This window comes from Anastrepha ludens, chromosome 4 (genome assembly GCF_028408465.1).
Source record: "Anastrepha ludens isolate Willacy chromosome 4, idAnaLude1.1, whole genome shotgun sequence".
NCBI lineage: Eukaryota > Metazoa > Arthropoda > Insecta > Diptera > Tephritidae > Anastrepha > Anastrepha ludens.
The window spans coordinates 129,230,233-129,244,285 of NC_071500.1; the positions used below are offsets into that span (position 1 = coordinate 129,230,233).

Consider the following 14,053-nt stretch of genomic DNA (forward strand, 5'->3'; position numbering starts at 1 on the left):
TTAATATAAAAGCTGTGCGTCCATGTGCTTTATTGTCAGTATGATTGGTACAAAAAATTGTATATCCTGGAATTCTTACAAAAGATTTATCGCTAAAATGTGTTTCCGATACCATTAGTATGTCAATGCTGTTTTGTCTGATGAAGTTTTGAGTTTCCAGTATATGTTGGCTTAGCCCGTTTGCATTCCATAAGGCTATTGTCAAGGGTCTTTTCTTGGTCATCCTTTTTGGTGACGAGAAGTGTTATGATGTTCATCATGTTCGACATTTGTTTGATTAGCTGGCTTATCATTGTTTTTAATTCCTGTAATCAGCGTTGCACTCTTAGGGATTTGTAAACCATGCAGCCTTTGTAACAGTTTTTGCTGTTTGGTGGGATGTTGTTTTGTCTTTTATTTGATTTATTGGTGGCTTTTTCACGAGAGCTGCGAGTACGTTTGGGTGTAATTTGCATTTCTTTTTGCGCGTTGCTCCCTATTGCATTAGTGCATGTGTTTAATGTCGTTGACATTATGCGAATTGAGTTGGATACTGATGCTTCTGTTGTTGTTTATGTTGTTGAAGTTGCTGCTGTCGTTGTGGTGTTGGTGTTTGTTGTGATTGTTGAGAGAAAAACTGCAGTCAGAGAAAGATAACTCATACTGTTTATTTCGTTTGCTTTTGTTCCTTTATCCGCGAGCGAGGGCATAAAGCCGCTTGATCGGACCGCAAGCGGTTGGTTTGAGAGAGAACTGTTTTTTGGTATTATTCAAGGCGGATTTATTAAGGTGACAGCATTCACCCAGCTGAATTTTTCGCCGTAGGTATGGCTTACGTCAAAATGATATGATTTGTTTGTATGTATTGGTATGTTTACATTCGTATGTTTACATTTGCTTGCTGATTTTGACGTGATGCTTGCACCAAACGCAACAACAAATACATGTAGGGTTTTACTTATATGTGTTTGCTGTCACCTGTAATAAATTCACCTTGGTATTATTGGTATTTTATAGGATTCACTGTGAAAAAGGCTCCTCATAAAAATATCTGCCGTTCGGAGTGAAACTTTAGGTCCCTCCATTTGTGGAACAACATCAAGACGCACACCACAAATAGGAGGAGGAGCTCGGCCAAGCACTTAACAGAAGTGTACGCGCCAATTATTTTTTTTTTTTTTTTTTTTTTTGATTTTTATGTTTAAATACACAATCGAAAAGCAAAGCAAAGCTTAACGAGTCAGTTGGCACTTTTGATGGTTAGAGTCACTATCTCAGATCAATTGTGCACACTAGTTATTGGCTATACATATTATTTCGCTGAGCGATTCGAAAAACACGTTCGTTCACACTTACAGTGAAAAGGCGAAAAAAAGGCGTTCAACTAAAATGAACCAGCTCTAAGGGGCGAAAACTGGTTCCCACAATTGAATGCCCCGTAGTCTCTGTCTCGCAAATGGTACGGAAAAGCAACAACTTGAGAATAAGGGGAACTATAAATGGTTTTTGTTGTTGTAGCATTAACACTCCCTATACATATACAGGGAATGCTGCTGAAGTGACAGGTCTTGGCCGGATATAGGTTTAGTTAGGTTGATCTGGCTGGCTGAAAGCAGTCACATAGATCTATGGGTCCTTAATGGTACCAGATGGAGCTTGACCCCTACGTTTCCTTGTAGTAGGCTTCTTGTAATAAGCCTGTGTCTTTTGCGAATCTAACTAAGCTCTGAAGCTCTAACCCCGAGAGAAATTCTAACCTCTCATATCGTAGAGTTCTTAAACATTTCATTCGGGTTTTAGCTAATGTAGGACAAGAAAATAGAAAGTGTTCAAGAGTTTCCCTCTCTTCTAGTTTATTGCAAAATTTTCAGCTATCATTGTTTGCTATTCCCATGTTGTATGCGTGTGCCGCTCACAAATTGTGGCCTGTCAGTATACCTACGATGGTTCTGGTGTCCTTTCTAGACAGGGCTAGTACGAAACTAACGCATTTATTTGCATTCTGTGTACACATGATTTTTGCGGTTTTATAAGTGGCTAGAGTATTCCACTTCCTGTCTATCCGTGTTTTCATGTCCGCAGCGATGTCATTGTATACCGTTTTTAAAGGTTTCAGTATGTGTATATCGTTTTCTTGTTCGAATTGTATGTAAACAGCGCTTTTGACAATCTCATCTACAATTTCGTTTCGTGCAGTGCCATTATGTCCGGGTACCCAATAGATATGTAACCGTTTGTCTGCGTCTAGTCAGTTTTAGATGAAATTTCATATGAGTTTATTGCCGCTTGACTGTCAACGTATATAGTTATGTTGGAATTGCTTGATGCCTTTGCTAGTGCTATTTCCGCAGACTTTCCTACCGGAAAGACTTCTGCTTGAAAAATACTGAAGTGGTAAGGGAGATTAATTGGCCTCTTGATGTCTAGCTCTGCGCAATAAATCGCTGCACCTACTCCGTCCATCATTATCGAGTCATCAGTAAATATATTAAGCGTATTGGGGCTAGGATTCATACCTCTTTTCCACCCCTCTTTTCTATTATTGTTCAGAATCTCTTCACCCAATTGTATTTGGGAGTCATATAGTCCGTATTGGTCCGATAACTCAAACTTATTGAGCTATGTCCAAATATTTTATATGTAAATTCACCCGTTGCGTTAAGTCTAGTTGCTAGACCTGCTGCCGCAATGTCAGTCGGGGTAGCTTGAGTATTCTTTCAAGTGCTGCCGTAGGAGTAGAGTAGTTTTAATTACCCCTTTCGTGCAGAGTGCACCAAGACGTTGAATACTTTCCATAAGTGTTTTGTGTATCGTTGTTCTTAATGCAGTCCACCACACTAGAGCACCATAGAGTAATATTGGCTTTACTACAGCGGAGAAGCACCAATACATTATTGAAGGAGATAGACCCCATGTAAAAGTGCGTTCCCATATGCATTAATTACCAATAAATCCACAAAATGAATTTACCCGTTCACATATGGCAGATTACAATCAGTTGTCAGTACTGTTGTGAATGGTTTTTCTTCATAGAAATTATTTTGGTGGTATATTTTGGTGTTTTTGGTTTGTTTAATTATTATTAACGATATGAAAAAAAGACAAGGAGAAGGTAATTTAATTGCACAATTGGCTGCTAATACCAAATAGTTGGAGGAAACCCGTAAATGAAGTTTACTGAGGTTTCAAAAAATGATGGCAGCAACACGCATTTAAATTTCGATATTATATTTTATAATAAGTAATAAGAGGACACTGCCGAACAAACCGGCATGCACGAGCAATGGAGCAACATTTCTCGTACCCTCGTACGTAATCCCTACGTACCGTCGCCGAAGAAGAAGTCGGATTCCGGCGAGCCCGAAACAGTTGGTACGACGAGGAATGTCATGCTGCCGCAGAAAGAATGGATGCCGCCTATAGAGCCGCGCTGCGATTGGGCGCAACGCGAGCCATGTGGGATCGCTACAGAGAGCTAAAAAAGGAAGAGAGACGTATTATCCGAAAGAAGAAACGAGAGCCCGAAATACGTAAGTGCGAGGAGCTTGAGATGCTGGCCAATAAGAACAACGCCCGAAAATTCTACCAGAAAGTTAGGTTGCTTACAGAAGGTTTTAAGACCGGGGCGTTTTCCTGTAAGAACAAAGACGGCGATCTGGTGACTGACGTACAAAGCAATATTAAATAATGGAGGGAACACTTCTCGAACCTGTTAAACAGTGACAGCTGCGCATGTCACAGAGAATGTCTAGATCCCGATGCCCCAATCGTTGACGACGGAATTGTCGTTCCGTTACCCGATCATGATGAGGTTAGAATAGCGTTAACGCGTTGAATCTCTCTTGCCAACAAGTGCCACTTTAAACTAAGTAGGCAATTGAGTAGTAAAGTCCTCTCTCGACGAAGAAAACTAACACTCTACAAGGCTCTCATCATGCCCGTCCTGACGTATGGCGCAGAAGCTTGGACGATGACAACATCCGATGAAGCGACGCTTGGAGTGTTTGAGAGAAAGATTCTGCGCAAGATTTTTGGACCTTTGCACGTTGGCAGCGGCTAATATCGCGGGCGATGGAACGGTGAGCTGTATGTGCTTTACGACGACATTGACATAGCGCAGCGAATAAAGATCCAGCGGCTACGTTGGCTGGGTCATGTCCGAATGGATGGAAACGCTCCGGCTCAGAAAGTATTCGATGCGGTACCAGCTGGTGGTAGCAGAGGAAGAAGAAGGCCTCCTCTGCGTTGGAAAGATCAGGTGGAAAAGGACTTGGCATCACTTGGTGTGTCCAACTGGCGACGGTTAGCCAGAGAAAGAAACGACAGGCGCGCTTTTTTAAACTCGTTTATGGAAACACGCTTTTTTCTGTTATATGTATGAATGCATAGATAATAATACCTAACAAACATTTTATTAGAATTATGTCAAACCTGTTTTCGTTGCCGACATCCATTTTATTTAGTTTTTACTTCGACGTTTTTCTTTACACGCGTAAAAATAATGATCTATTACACAGAAAACACAGCGTTGTATGTCAAAAAGTATGGTTATTATCTAGGATTATTTTATAATCTCAGATTTTGCGGGCGAAATTTTGTATGGTAAATCTCGCTTCTTAATTACGGATTGGGAGTTAAGCACGAAAAAGTAGATCATGTTATATGTGAATGTATTATAACTCCTCGCATTCTTTTAAATGCATATAGTGCGTTACTGGCCTTTTTCTTCCTCTCCAATATAGGTATAGTGCTTCCATGATAGTTTGCCATCCAAAATTACTCCGAGTACTTTGCGTGTCCTTAAGAGTCAGTTTTACGCCATTTAGCTTCGGGGGGTCTCAATTCGGGATCTTGTACCTTCTAGTAAAAAGTATCATACCCGTTTTATCGGCGTTTATCCCCAAGCCTATTGAACTAAAGTTAAAAAATTGCTGGAGAAATACGGCTACCTATTCAACGGGGATTTTGAAAATTCTGCCATCTTGAAAAATCGAATAGATAGAAGAGATACAAAGCCAAGATAATCAGATAATCCAGGATATGCAGCAAAGTGGAGCCATCAATAAGCTCGAGGAGCTCTCCGGTTGTACTGCTAAGGAAGAAAGATGGAAGCACCCGATTTCGTGTAGATTATAGAAAGCTGAATGAGGTCACGAAAAAGGACAGCTATCCATTACCACGAAGAGAAGACACTCTCTACACTTTATCCGGCGTGAAATGATTTCCACGCTTGATTTAAAAAGTTGTTACTGTCAGGGGGAAATTCAACATAGGAGATGGGTTGTGGCCGTTTTCTGTGATGCCTTTTGGATTGTCTAAAGCACCAGCAGACTTTGTGCGCCTGATGGAGCATATGCTGAGGAGACTTCACGGGAAAACGTCTTTGGGCTATCTGAATGCCATCATCGTCATGGGTAAAAAATTTAGCGGCCATCTGAAGAAGTCCTTCAGCTAATGGCCTCAGCGGGATTACGATTGAATTCTAGGAAGTGTGCCTTGTTCAAAACAGAATCACGTATCTTGGACATCCAACCAAGGTGACAACCAAGGGCATCTTGGTGACAACCAAGGGCATCTAGACTGACGAGGAGAAAATAAAAACAGTAAAAGATTGGCCAGGATCAAAAAATGCACACGAAGTGCGAAGTTTCCTAACTGCACACACATTATCGTCGCTTTGTTCCAAGGTTCGCAAATGTTGCCCTGAGTTTCAACAATCCCACTAAGAAGATTGCGCGTTTATGTGGCTCAAACATTAAGAAGATACAGATGCTAGCGCATATGAAATAGATGGAGCTATGTGACAGATCGTCTATGGGCAAGAAAAAGTGATCGCATACTATAGCAGAGTCCTCGGATAGCCGGAGATGAATTGCTGTGTGACCAGACGAAAGCTGTTAGCTGTAGTTGATTGCGCAAACAATTTCCACAAATACTTGTACGGTCAACGATTCCAGTTAAGAACTGACCATACGGCAATAAGATGGTTACTCCAGTTTAAGCATCCATAAGGACCAATTGCACAGTGGATTGAAAGATTGCAAAATTATGATTTCGAGATCAAGCACCGAAATGGGTAACAGCATGGAAATGCTGATGAACTATCTCGGCGACCTTGTGCTATAGAGTGTAAGCATTGTTCCAGAGTCGAGAGATCTGAAGGGGTAGTTGATATCAGACTAATGATGAGTGGGAACCAAGTGCAATAAGAAGAAATCAATTGAATGGTGCTGATCTGGGAAAAATCATGGAAGCGAAAGAAGCTGGAGAGACCATCTAAAAATTAAATGGTGAAAGAAAATCCTGTGGCTAAGGCGAATTGGGTACAGTGGAAGAATGTTACAATAATTGATGGAGTTCTGCGTCGCCTATGGAAAAGTGAAGGTGGAAATCATTCCCGTGATCTGATTCTAGTTCCTAAATTCAGAATTGCATTTGTGTTGGAAGAATTCTACAACGGGTTAAAGGAGAAGATTAAGCGCGGTTTTAGTGGGTAAATTGCAGATAATGACTGGCCGAATGAATTCGAAATTGCGCGGAGTGTATGGCAGCGAAAGGTGCAAAGGGGAGAAGTCGTGGTTGATTACAGCAATACAACACAGTTTTACCATTTGAACGAATGGCCATAGATGTTGCAGGTCCGTTTCCAACAAGTGATTCCGGCAATAAATATGTGTTCGTTGTTATGGTCTACTTCAGTAAGTCGACAGAATTATACGCTCTACCAAACCAAGAAGCCAAAACTATTGCTAAGGGTTTTGTGCAGAATTCAGTGACTCGGTTTGGAGTACCTATTGAGTTGCATTTAGACCATGAAATGAACTTCGAACCCGCAGTATTCAAAAAAATGTGTTGCTTGTTGGGAATTAAGAAAACACGTGCAACACCCTTGCACCCTCAATCAGATGGAGTGGTCGAAAGATTCAATAGCACTCGGAAGGAGCACTTGCGAAAGGTAGTTGGAAAGTGTCAAAGAAATTGGGATAAACACATCCAAATGTTCCCGTTGTCCTATCGCTCATCTGTACATGAAACTACAGTCCAATCGCCTGCCAGAACCAGTTTTGGAAGCGAGTGCCGCTCCTGAAATGGACGTAGGCAGTTATTAGGAAACACTGCAGGATGACATGGAAGAATTACACCATCATGTGAGGCAGCATATCCGATAAAGAGTAACAAGATGAAGGACATATTTCACCATGCTGTGGATTCAGCGAAGGAAGTTTGGTACTTCTTTATAATCCACAAGGAAAGAAAGAGATTTTTCCAAAACTAGAAGATTCCTGAGAAGGTAAATACAGATTAAGAGTGCAAAGAGAGGCTTCTGTATTGATCCTTGAAACCGTGACGGTTTGGTTTGGTTTGTGATGCTGGTTGGTTGTGCCAACATATTTGTCGAGGTAGTAGCCGTAGAAGCTGATAACGCCAGATGGCGGTAGCAACACCACCACACTGATTGCACTAGACAGGGCTAATTTACTGGGGCAGCAGCCTTTGGTCGAAAAAAACCCGAGTCATTCCCATAAGGTAGAACCGGTTACCATAGGAGAGTAGTGATTGCTCTTGTGCTTCGTTTATGGTTATGAAGATAGCAAGATGGACGGTAAATTACAAGCGCTTAAATTCAAATGATATGTTGAAGGGAATCATAAAAACATATACTTTTGTTTGGATTTACTATTGAGAATTATTCGCTTCTATAATGATGGGCGACAGTTTTTTCTTAGCAAGTGTAGTTCTATTGGGTTGACAACTAAGTAATTGCGAATTTCACTCAAAGATGGTTTCAGTTGAATTTTCCGGTTTGCAGACGTAGTACAAATGTAAAACACATTTTGTTATTTGATACAGGGTTTGATTGAAAAGTAATGAGCCTTCCCGCGCGGAGCGTCTGCCAAGCGATCAACCGAATCGGCTGGTTGGGGAAAATGATCGTTGGACCTTCCCCTTCTCTAGAAACTGGTCCCAGTTCGCTGGCAACAGCGGTGCAGTCAACATCGCTCCGCGCGTGAAAGCTGTTTTAAAAGTGTGTTAGGATTTTGCAGGGGCGAAAATGCAGCGATGGTTGGAGCAACGTTACTCGATCAAATTTTGCGTAAAGCTAAACAAAACGAGTACCGAAACCATTGGGCTACTCAAGGAGGCTTACGGGGACCAATATCTGTCCAGTGCCCAGGTAAAACGGTAACACAGTCGTTCAAGGAAGGCGATCTAGAAGGCCTTCGACGGCGCAAACAGACGAAGATGTGAACCAGATTCGTGAATTTTTGAACATTAACCGTCGTGCTAGTCTACGTGACATAAGTGAAGAGTTAAATTTAACTTATTACAATGTGCGGAAATCGTGACCGGAAAACTTGAGATGCGACTCCATCAAGGTGATCCAAAACACTGTGACAGCCGAATTGAACACGATTCCGGCGGATGAGTTTAAAAAATGTTTCCTGCAGTGGAAGGACCGCTACCAGCGGTGTATTGACGCTCAAGGGTCCTATTTTGAAGAATATTACTTGTATAAGCCAAAAGGTTTAATACAACTGCTTAAAAAAAATAATGCTCATTACTTTTCAATCAAACCCTGTAGTTGACAATTCAGCTGTCAATCAGTAAAAAAGTTTTTTGATCGACTGCTTTTTGTTTTTTTATTTCCGCAAAGGGAAAACCGCATTGCAAGCTCATAAAAAATTATGTGCTGTTTATGGTGACGAAGCCTTAAAAGAACGGCAGTGTCAAAATTGGTTTGCCAAATTTCGTTCTGGTAATTTTTCACTCAAAGATGAAAAACTCTCTGGTCGTCCAGTTGAAGTTGATGACGCCTTAATCAAAGCAATAATCGATTCGGATCATCACAGTACAACACGTGAGATTGCAGAGAAGCTTTATGCATAACATACATGCATTGAAAATGATTCCTCACGAACTGAAAGAAACGCATTAACGCAACACTTTAACAGCTGCGATTTGCTAAAGAAACATAATAAATATGATCCATTTTTAAAACGATTGATAACTCGCGATGAAAAATTGGTTGTTTACAACAATATCAAGCAGAAAAGATGGTGGAGCAGGCCAGGTGAACCAACTCAAGCAACATCAAAAGCTGACATTCATAAAAAAAAGGTTTTGTTATCAGTTTGGTGGGATTACAAAGGAATTGTCTACTTTGAACTCTTACCACCCAACCAAACGATCAATTCTGATGTCTACATTGAACAACTAACGCAATTAAACAATGCAGTTGAAGAAAAGCGGTCCGAATTGACAAATCGAAAAGGTATTGATTCCATCATGACAATGCAAGGCCACACAGCAAAAATTATTGGAGCTTGGTTGGGATGTTTTGCCCCATCCACCATATAGTCCTGATCTTGCACCATCTGATTACTTTTTGTTTCGATCTTTACACAACTCCTTGAATGGTAAAAATTTCAATAATGATGATGATGTCAAATCATATCTGATTCAGTTTTTTGCTAATAAAAACCAGAAGTTTTATGGACGTGGGATTATGATGCTGCCTGAAAGATGGCAAAAGTTCATTGATCCAAATGGGTTATACATTACAGAATAAAGTTATTTAGTTCAATGAAAAAATTGTCTTTGATTTTCTAAAAAAAATCCGCAATTACTTAGTTATCAACCCAATATTATATAACCGATGTGGATATATGTTGCGGAGGTCAATTACAAGTTCAGCAACTAGGAGTGAAAGCAGAACTATGCGGCAGAGTTCCTGGTAAGTTAGAGGAGTTAAAATAGTTAACAATCTCATCCGAATGCATAATAGTGTCCGTTGTTTGTATGTATTTATAGTCTGTTCTGCATATGTAAGTAACGAAATTGAGTGTTAGATAAACAAGCAAGTAAAGGTTTCTATTATGCGGAGTTTTCATAAAAGAGAGAAATATTCTTCATGGATTTTCGGACCTTGTGTTAGTAGCGCAATTAGGAACGTAAATAGTTATTTTAAAATCTGGACTCCAATATGACTTAATACACTTAATCTCGAATTAAATGAACACGCTTTTTAGAAATGCATGTACTTCTGCGCAACCTAGCGGGTGTATGTACTTACAGTATGTCAGTAATGTTTTTGGACTTTGAAAATAAATTCAAATTGTCGGCTTCAGTAGCAAAAACTAGCGCTCTTCATTTATCTTTGACTTCTTTTTTGTACGGATTCATATTTATTCACAGCATTTAAAGGAAATTAACAAAACAAAAGTTCAAATTCTTTGGAAAAACAACAACTAAAGTAGCAAAAACAAATAACATACATCCGACACTGTCAATAAACTGTTTTTACAAACTTAATACAGATTTTTTTATTAAGTACATAATGTGAGTACGTCATTGAATGATTAATTTAATATTTCGTATGATAACCGTTAGCTTCAATAACAATTTGCAGGCACTTTTTCATGGAATGGACCAATTTATTATATCATATACGCTCGGTATACTCTGCTATTCCTCAATTATAGCAGTTTTTAATGCTACTACTTTCTTTTCAAGTTTTTTTTTGACTCTTTTCTTCAAAAGGCATACAAATTTTGAATCATTTTTATGTCGGGACTCTGGGCTGGGAAATTCTCGGGTTTTGATCCAATATTCGAATCATCGCGCATTCTTCTGCACGTCCAGTAATTTTAGTCATAGACCTACCTGCTTTTGCTCTAATTTACTCTCTTTTCCGCTCGACTTGTAACATTATATACTCAGACAATTCTGGAACACTTTTACCCATGTGTTAATTATAATATAATATTATAATTATAAGTATAATTATAATATAATTATAATACAATATAATATTATAATTGTGTAATATTAAGATAATCTTTTGCCAGGCATTTTAAAAACACCGTATTTAAATTTGAAGTCCGAATAAAGCAAGAATTTTTCACTGAATGATAAAACGAAAGCATCAACATGATCATTGCAAAACAGAGGTAACGGTAAATCCAAGTTAATCGCGCAACATATTCTAAAGAAATTGAAAAGGCAAAGTGTAAAAGCAATTTATTGACAGTGTCAAAATAATTAGTTATTTGTTTTTGCTGTTTTGGTCGTTGTTTTCCCAAAGAATTTGAAGTTTTTTTATTAATTCTGTTTAAATGCTATGAATAAACATGATTCCGTAAAAAAAGAATTTAAACATAAGTAAAGAGTGTTAGTTTTCGCTACTGAAGCCGACAATTTGAATTTATTTTCAATGTCAAAACTCATTATTGGCATACTGTATGTACATATGTGTATGTTACATTAACATCGCTTTTATATTATAATATTCTTCTAAACATGAGCAGAATCGGACAGTGAATATGATTTTTTCATATACATAAACCCAATACGTAATTGAATTTATAAAGTTAAGAAAATATAGTTAATATTCTGAACATTTTTTTTATTTTTTAGTACCACCAACACTTCGTGCTTTGCCTCATAATGGTCAAGTAACAGCTCGGAAGGGCAGCACTGTCACTTTAGAGTGCAAAGCTTCGGGAAATCCAGTGCCCACAATTTACTGGTTTAAAAAAGATGTATTTTCGGGCCCTACTCATCTATCGGATAGCTCAACTTTAATATTGGAAAACGTAGATAGACATCATGCTGGAATTTATCAATGTTCTGCTGACAATGGTGTTAAGGAACGAGTTTCAATGGATATACAGCTAACTATTTTATGTAAGTTTATGAACATTTTAACTTATTTAGTTAATCCGGAACTTTTTGCATATACAAAAACCTGCTATTTTTATCAATTAAGAGCCTTATTGGGACGGTACCTCATGAAATATTGTTATATAATAATCTTATATCAATCAATAAAAAGCAACAATTATTATTATTATTATGTTATGGGTTGGTGCGTGACTACCTTTGTAGTGCGCGGCAAAACACGGGTATAAATCACCAATTGTTAAAAAAACTATCTTCTAATAGCCCCTCGGCAGGCTATGACAAATATTGGAGTATATATCTGCCATGAAGAAGATCCTCATAAAAAACAATTTATCATTCGGAAGCGGCATAAAACTATAGGTATCTCCATTTGTAGAAAACTATCAAGACGCTCACCACAAATAGAAGAAGGAGCTAGGCCAAACACCCGATAAAAGCTGTACCTATATAGTACACCTATAGTACATACATATACAGAGTCCGGCACTTTAAGTGTAACCAACTTTAGACCGCTCGCGCAGCTGGTCCACGGGCATCAGCTGACTATTAGTTGACTAAATGACAGTCCGGAGTATTGTTTACCAGCGCGCGGAAGCATTTTGCCGATATTAAATGCGAAAAAAGAAAATCAGTAATGGATTTCAAACGTAATAGTGTGATTGCATTAGATTTGGCTGGAAAATCTCCACCAGCGATTATTCGTGAGCTCGAGCACCTTAAATTAAATAAAGTTTTTGTTTATCGCACCATTAATCGCTACAATGATACTGATAGCATCGCGAAACGTCATGGAGGTGGCCATCAAAAGACTGCAACGTCACGTGAAATGGTTCAAAAAGTGAAGAAGCGACTTGACCAAAACCCCCGACGAAGTGCCAATCGAATGGCGAAAGAACTGAAAATATCTGACCAGTCGTTTTCATCAAGCCTGGCGTGAAGGTAAAAGCGAAATATTATCGGGAAAGTAATCTGGAGGTTGCTTTGAAGCCGTAGGCAGACAAACATTTTGGTGGCAGACCATGGACGTTTCAACAGTACTCGGCACCGTCTCACAAAGCTCGAGTAAACCAAGAATGGCTAAAAAACAACGTTCCGAACTTCATAAAGTCCACACAATGGCTCTCAAATTCACCAGATGTGAATCCGATGGGTTATTCTCTTTCGGCTATTTTGGAGAGCAAGGACCGAATTAAAAGATTCACCAGTCTCGAGGCGTTGGAAAAAGCCATTGTCCGCGAGTAGGGCAAAATACCTGCAAGTCACATTCGGGCATCTTGCGATTCATTTCTGGAGCGTCTCAAGGCTATAGTCAAGGCAAGAGGTGGTCATATCGCAGTAAAAGTAAATTTATTCTTAGTTTTATATTATTTTCACACATTTTTTACTTTGAATTGAATAAAAGTAATTTTCCTAACTAAATTTATGACCTTTTTAATTGGTTACACTTCGAGTGCCGGACCCTTAAATCTCAGTGAGATTTTGGAAGGAGCTCTGGGATTACTCAGCAATTGGGCCACAGACTGTGGTTTAAGTGTAAACCCGAGCAAAACTGAGCTGATGCTATTCACTAAGAGAACCAAGATACCAAACTTTAATCCCTCAAAATTAAACGGCATTAGTCTTATGCTAACCCAACAGGCAAAATACTTAAGTGTTATCTTAGATCCCAAACTCAGCTGGAGATCCAACGTAGAGTCCGGGGTCAGGGTCTCCGACAAAACAGTTTCGGCTTTCCTTACCCGTTCTTCAATTTTTAGTTTCCAGCTAAATTTGTAGTCCAAGATTACTCCTAAGTACGTCGCGATGGATGACATTGACTACTACCAAAGGTGGTTTTTAGAGCTATCCATATTTTTAGGGAAGTTACAGTGTTGGTTATCTTCTTGTTACCTCGACTGACTGCGTCGATTATTCATATGTGTTTACTCATAAGAATATACAAAAAAGAAAATAAAATCAATACAGAAATTATTAATACCTTAGTGAAAGCAGGAGGCAGGATATTTCAAGTGAAGGAAATAAACCAGATATGTCTCAATTTGCACCAATGGTGCAATCCATAATGTCAATAAACTTAAGAGCAACTAATCAGGTGGTTTCGTAGAAAAAATGGAAAACGCAGTTTTCTTTTTTAAAGGGAGTTCTGATCTTGAAATTCACGGGGACTAAAAAGGAGTTGTCATTTAGGACCTGAGTCTTTAGACATTTTTAGTTCCTTTGATAATGACATTAACACAAGATCATATTAGCACCAACTTTTAAGGTTTTATTAAACCAAGGGGAATATTGCAACGAAGGGACACGAGTGTTTTATACGTAAGCAAACAAGTGAAGAATCAATTGATGCGTATGACACACGTTTGAAAAACGTTTGCGATCTTCATATTAG

General features: G+C 38.9%; 1 protein-coding gene across 1 annotated transcript in view; it reads left to right on the top strand.

The window, feature by feature from the left end:
* The window catches only part of LOC128861183 (limbic system-associated membrane protein), a 64,363-nt gene that overhangs the window by 26,623 nt on the left and 23,687 nt on the right, over positions 1-14,053 (top strand). Inside the window, exon 4 of the mRNA XM_054099116.1 lies at positions 11,398-11,667. Coding sequence (XP_053955091.1) covers positions 11,398-11,667 — 270 coding nt within the window. The remainder of the gene's footprint in view (positions 1-11,397; positions 11,668-14,053) is intronic.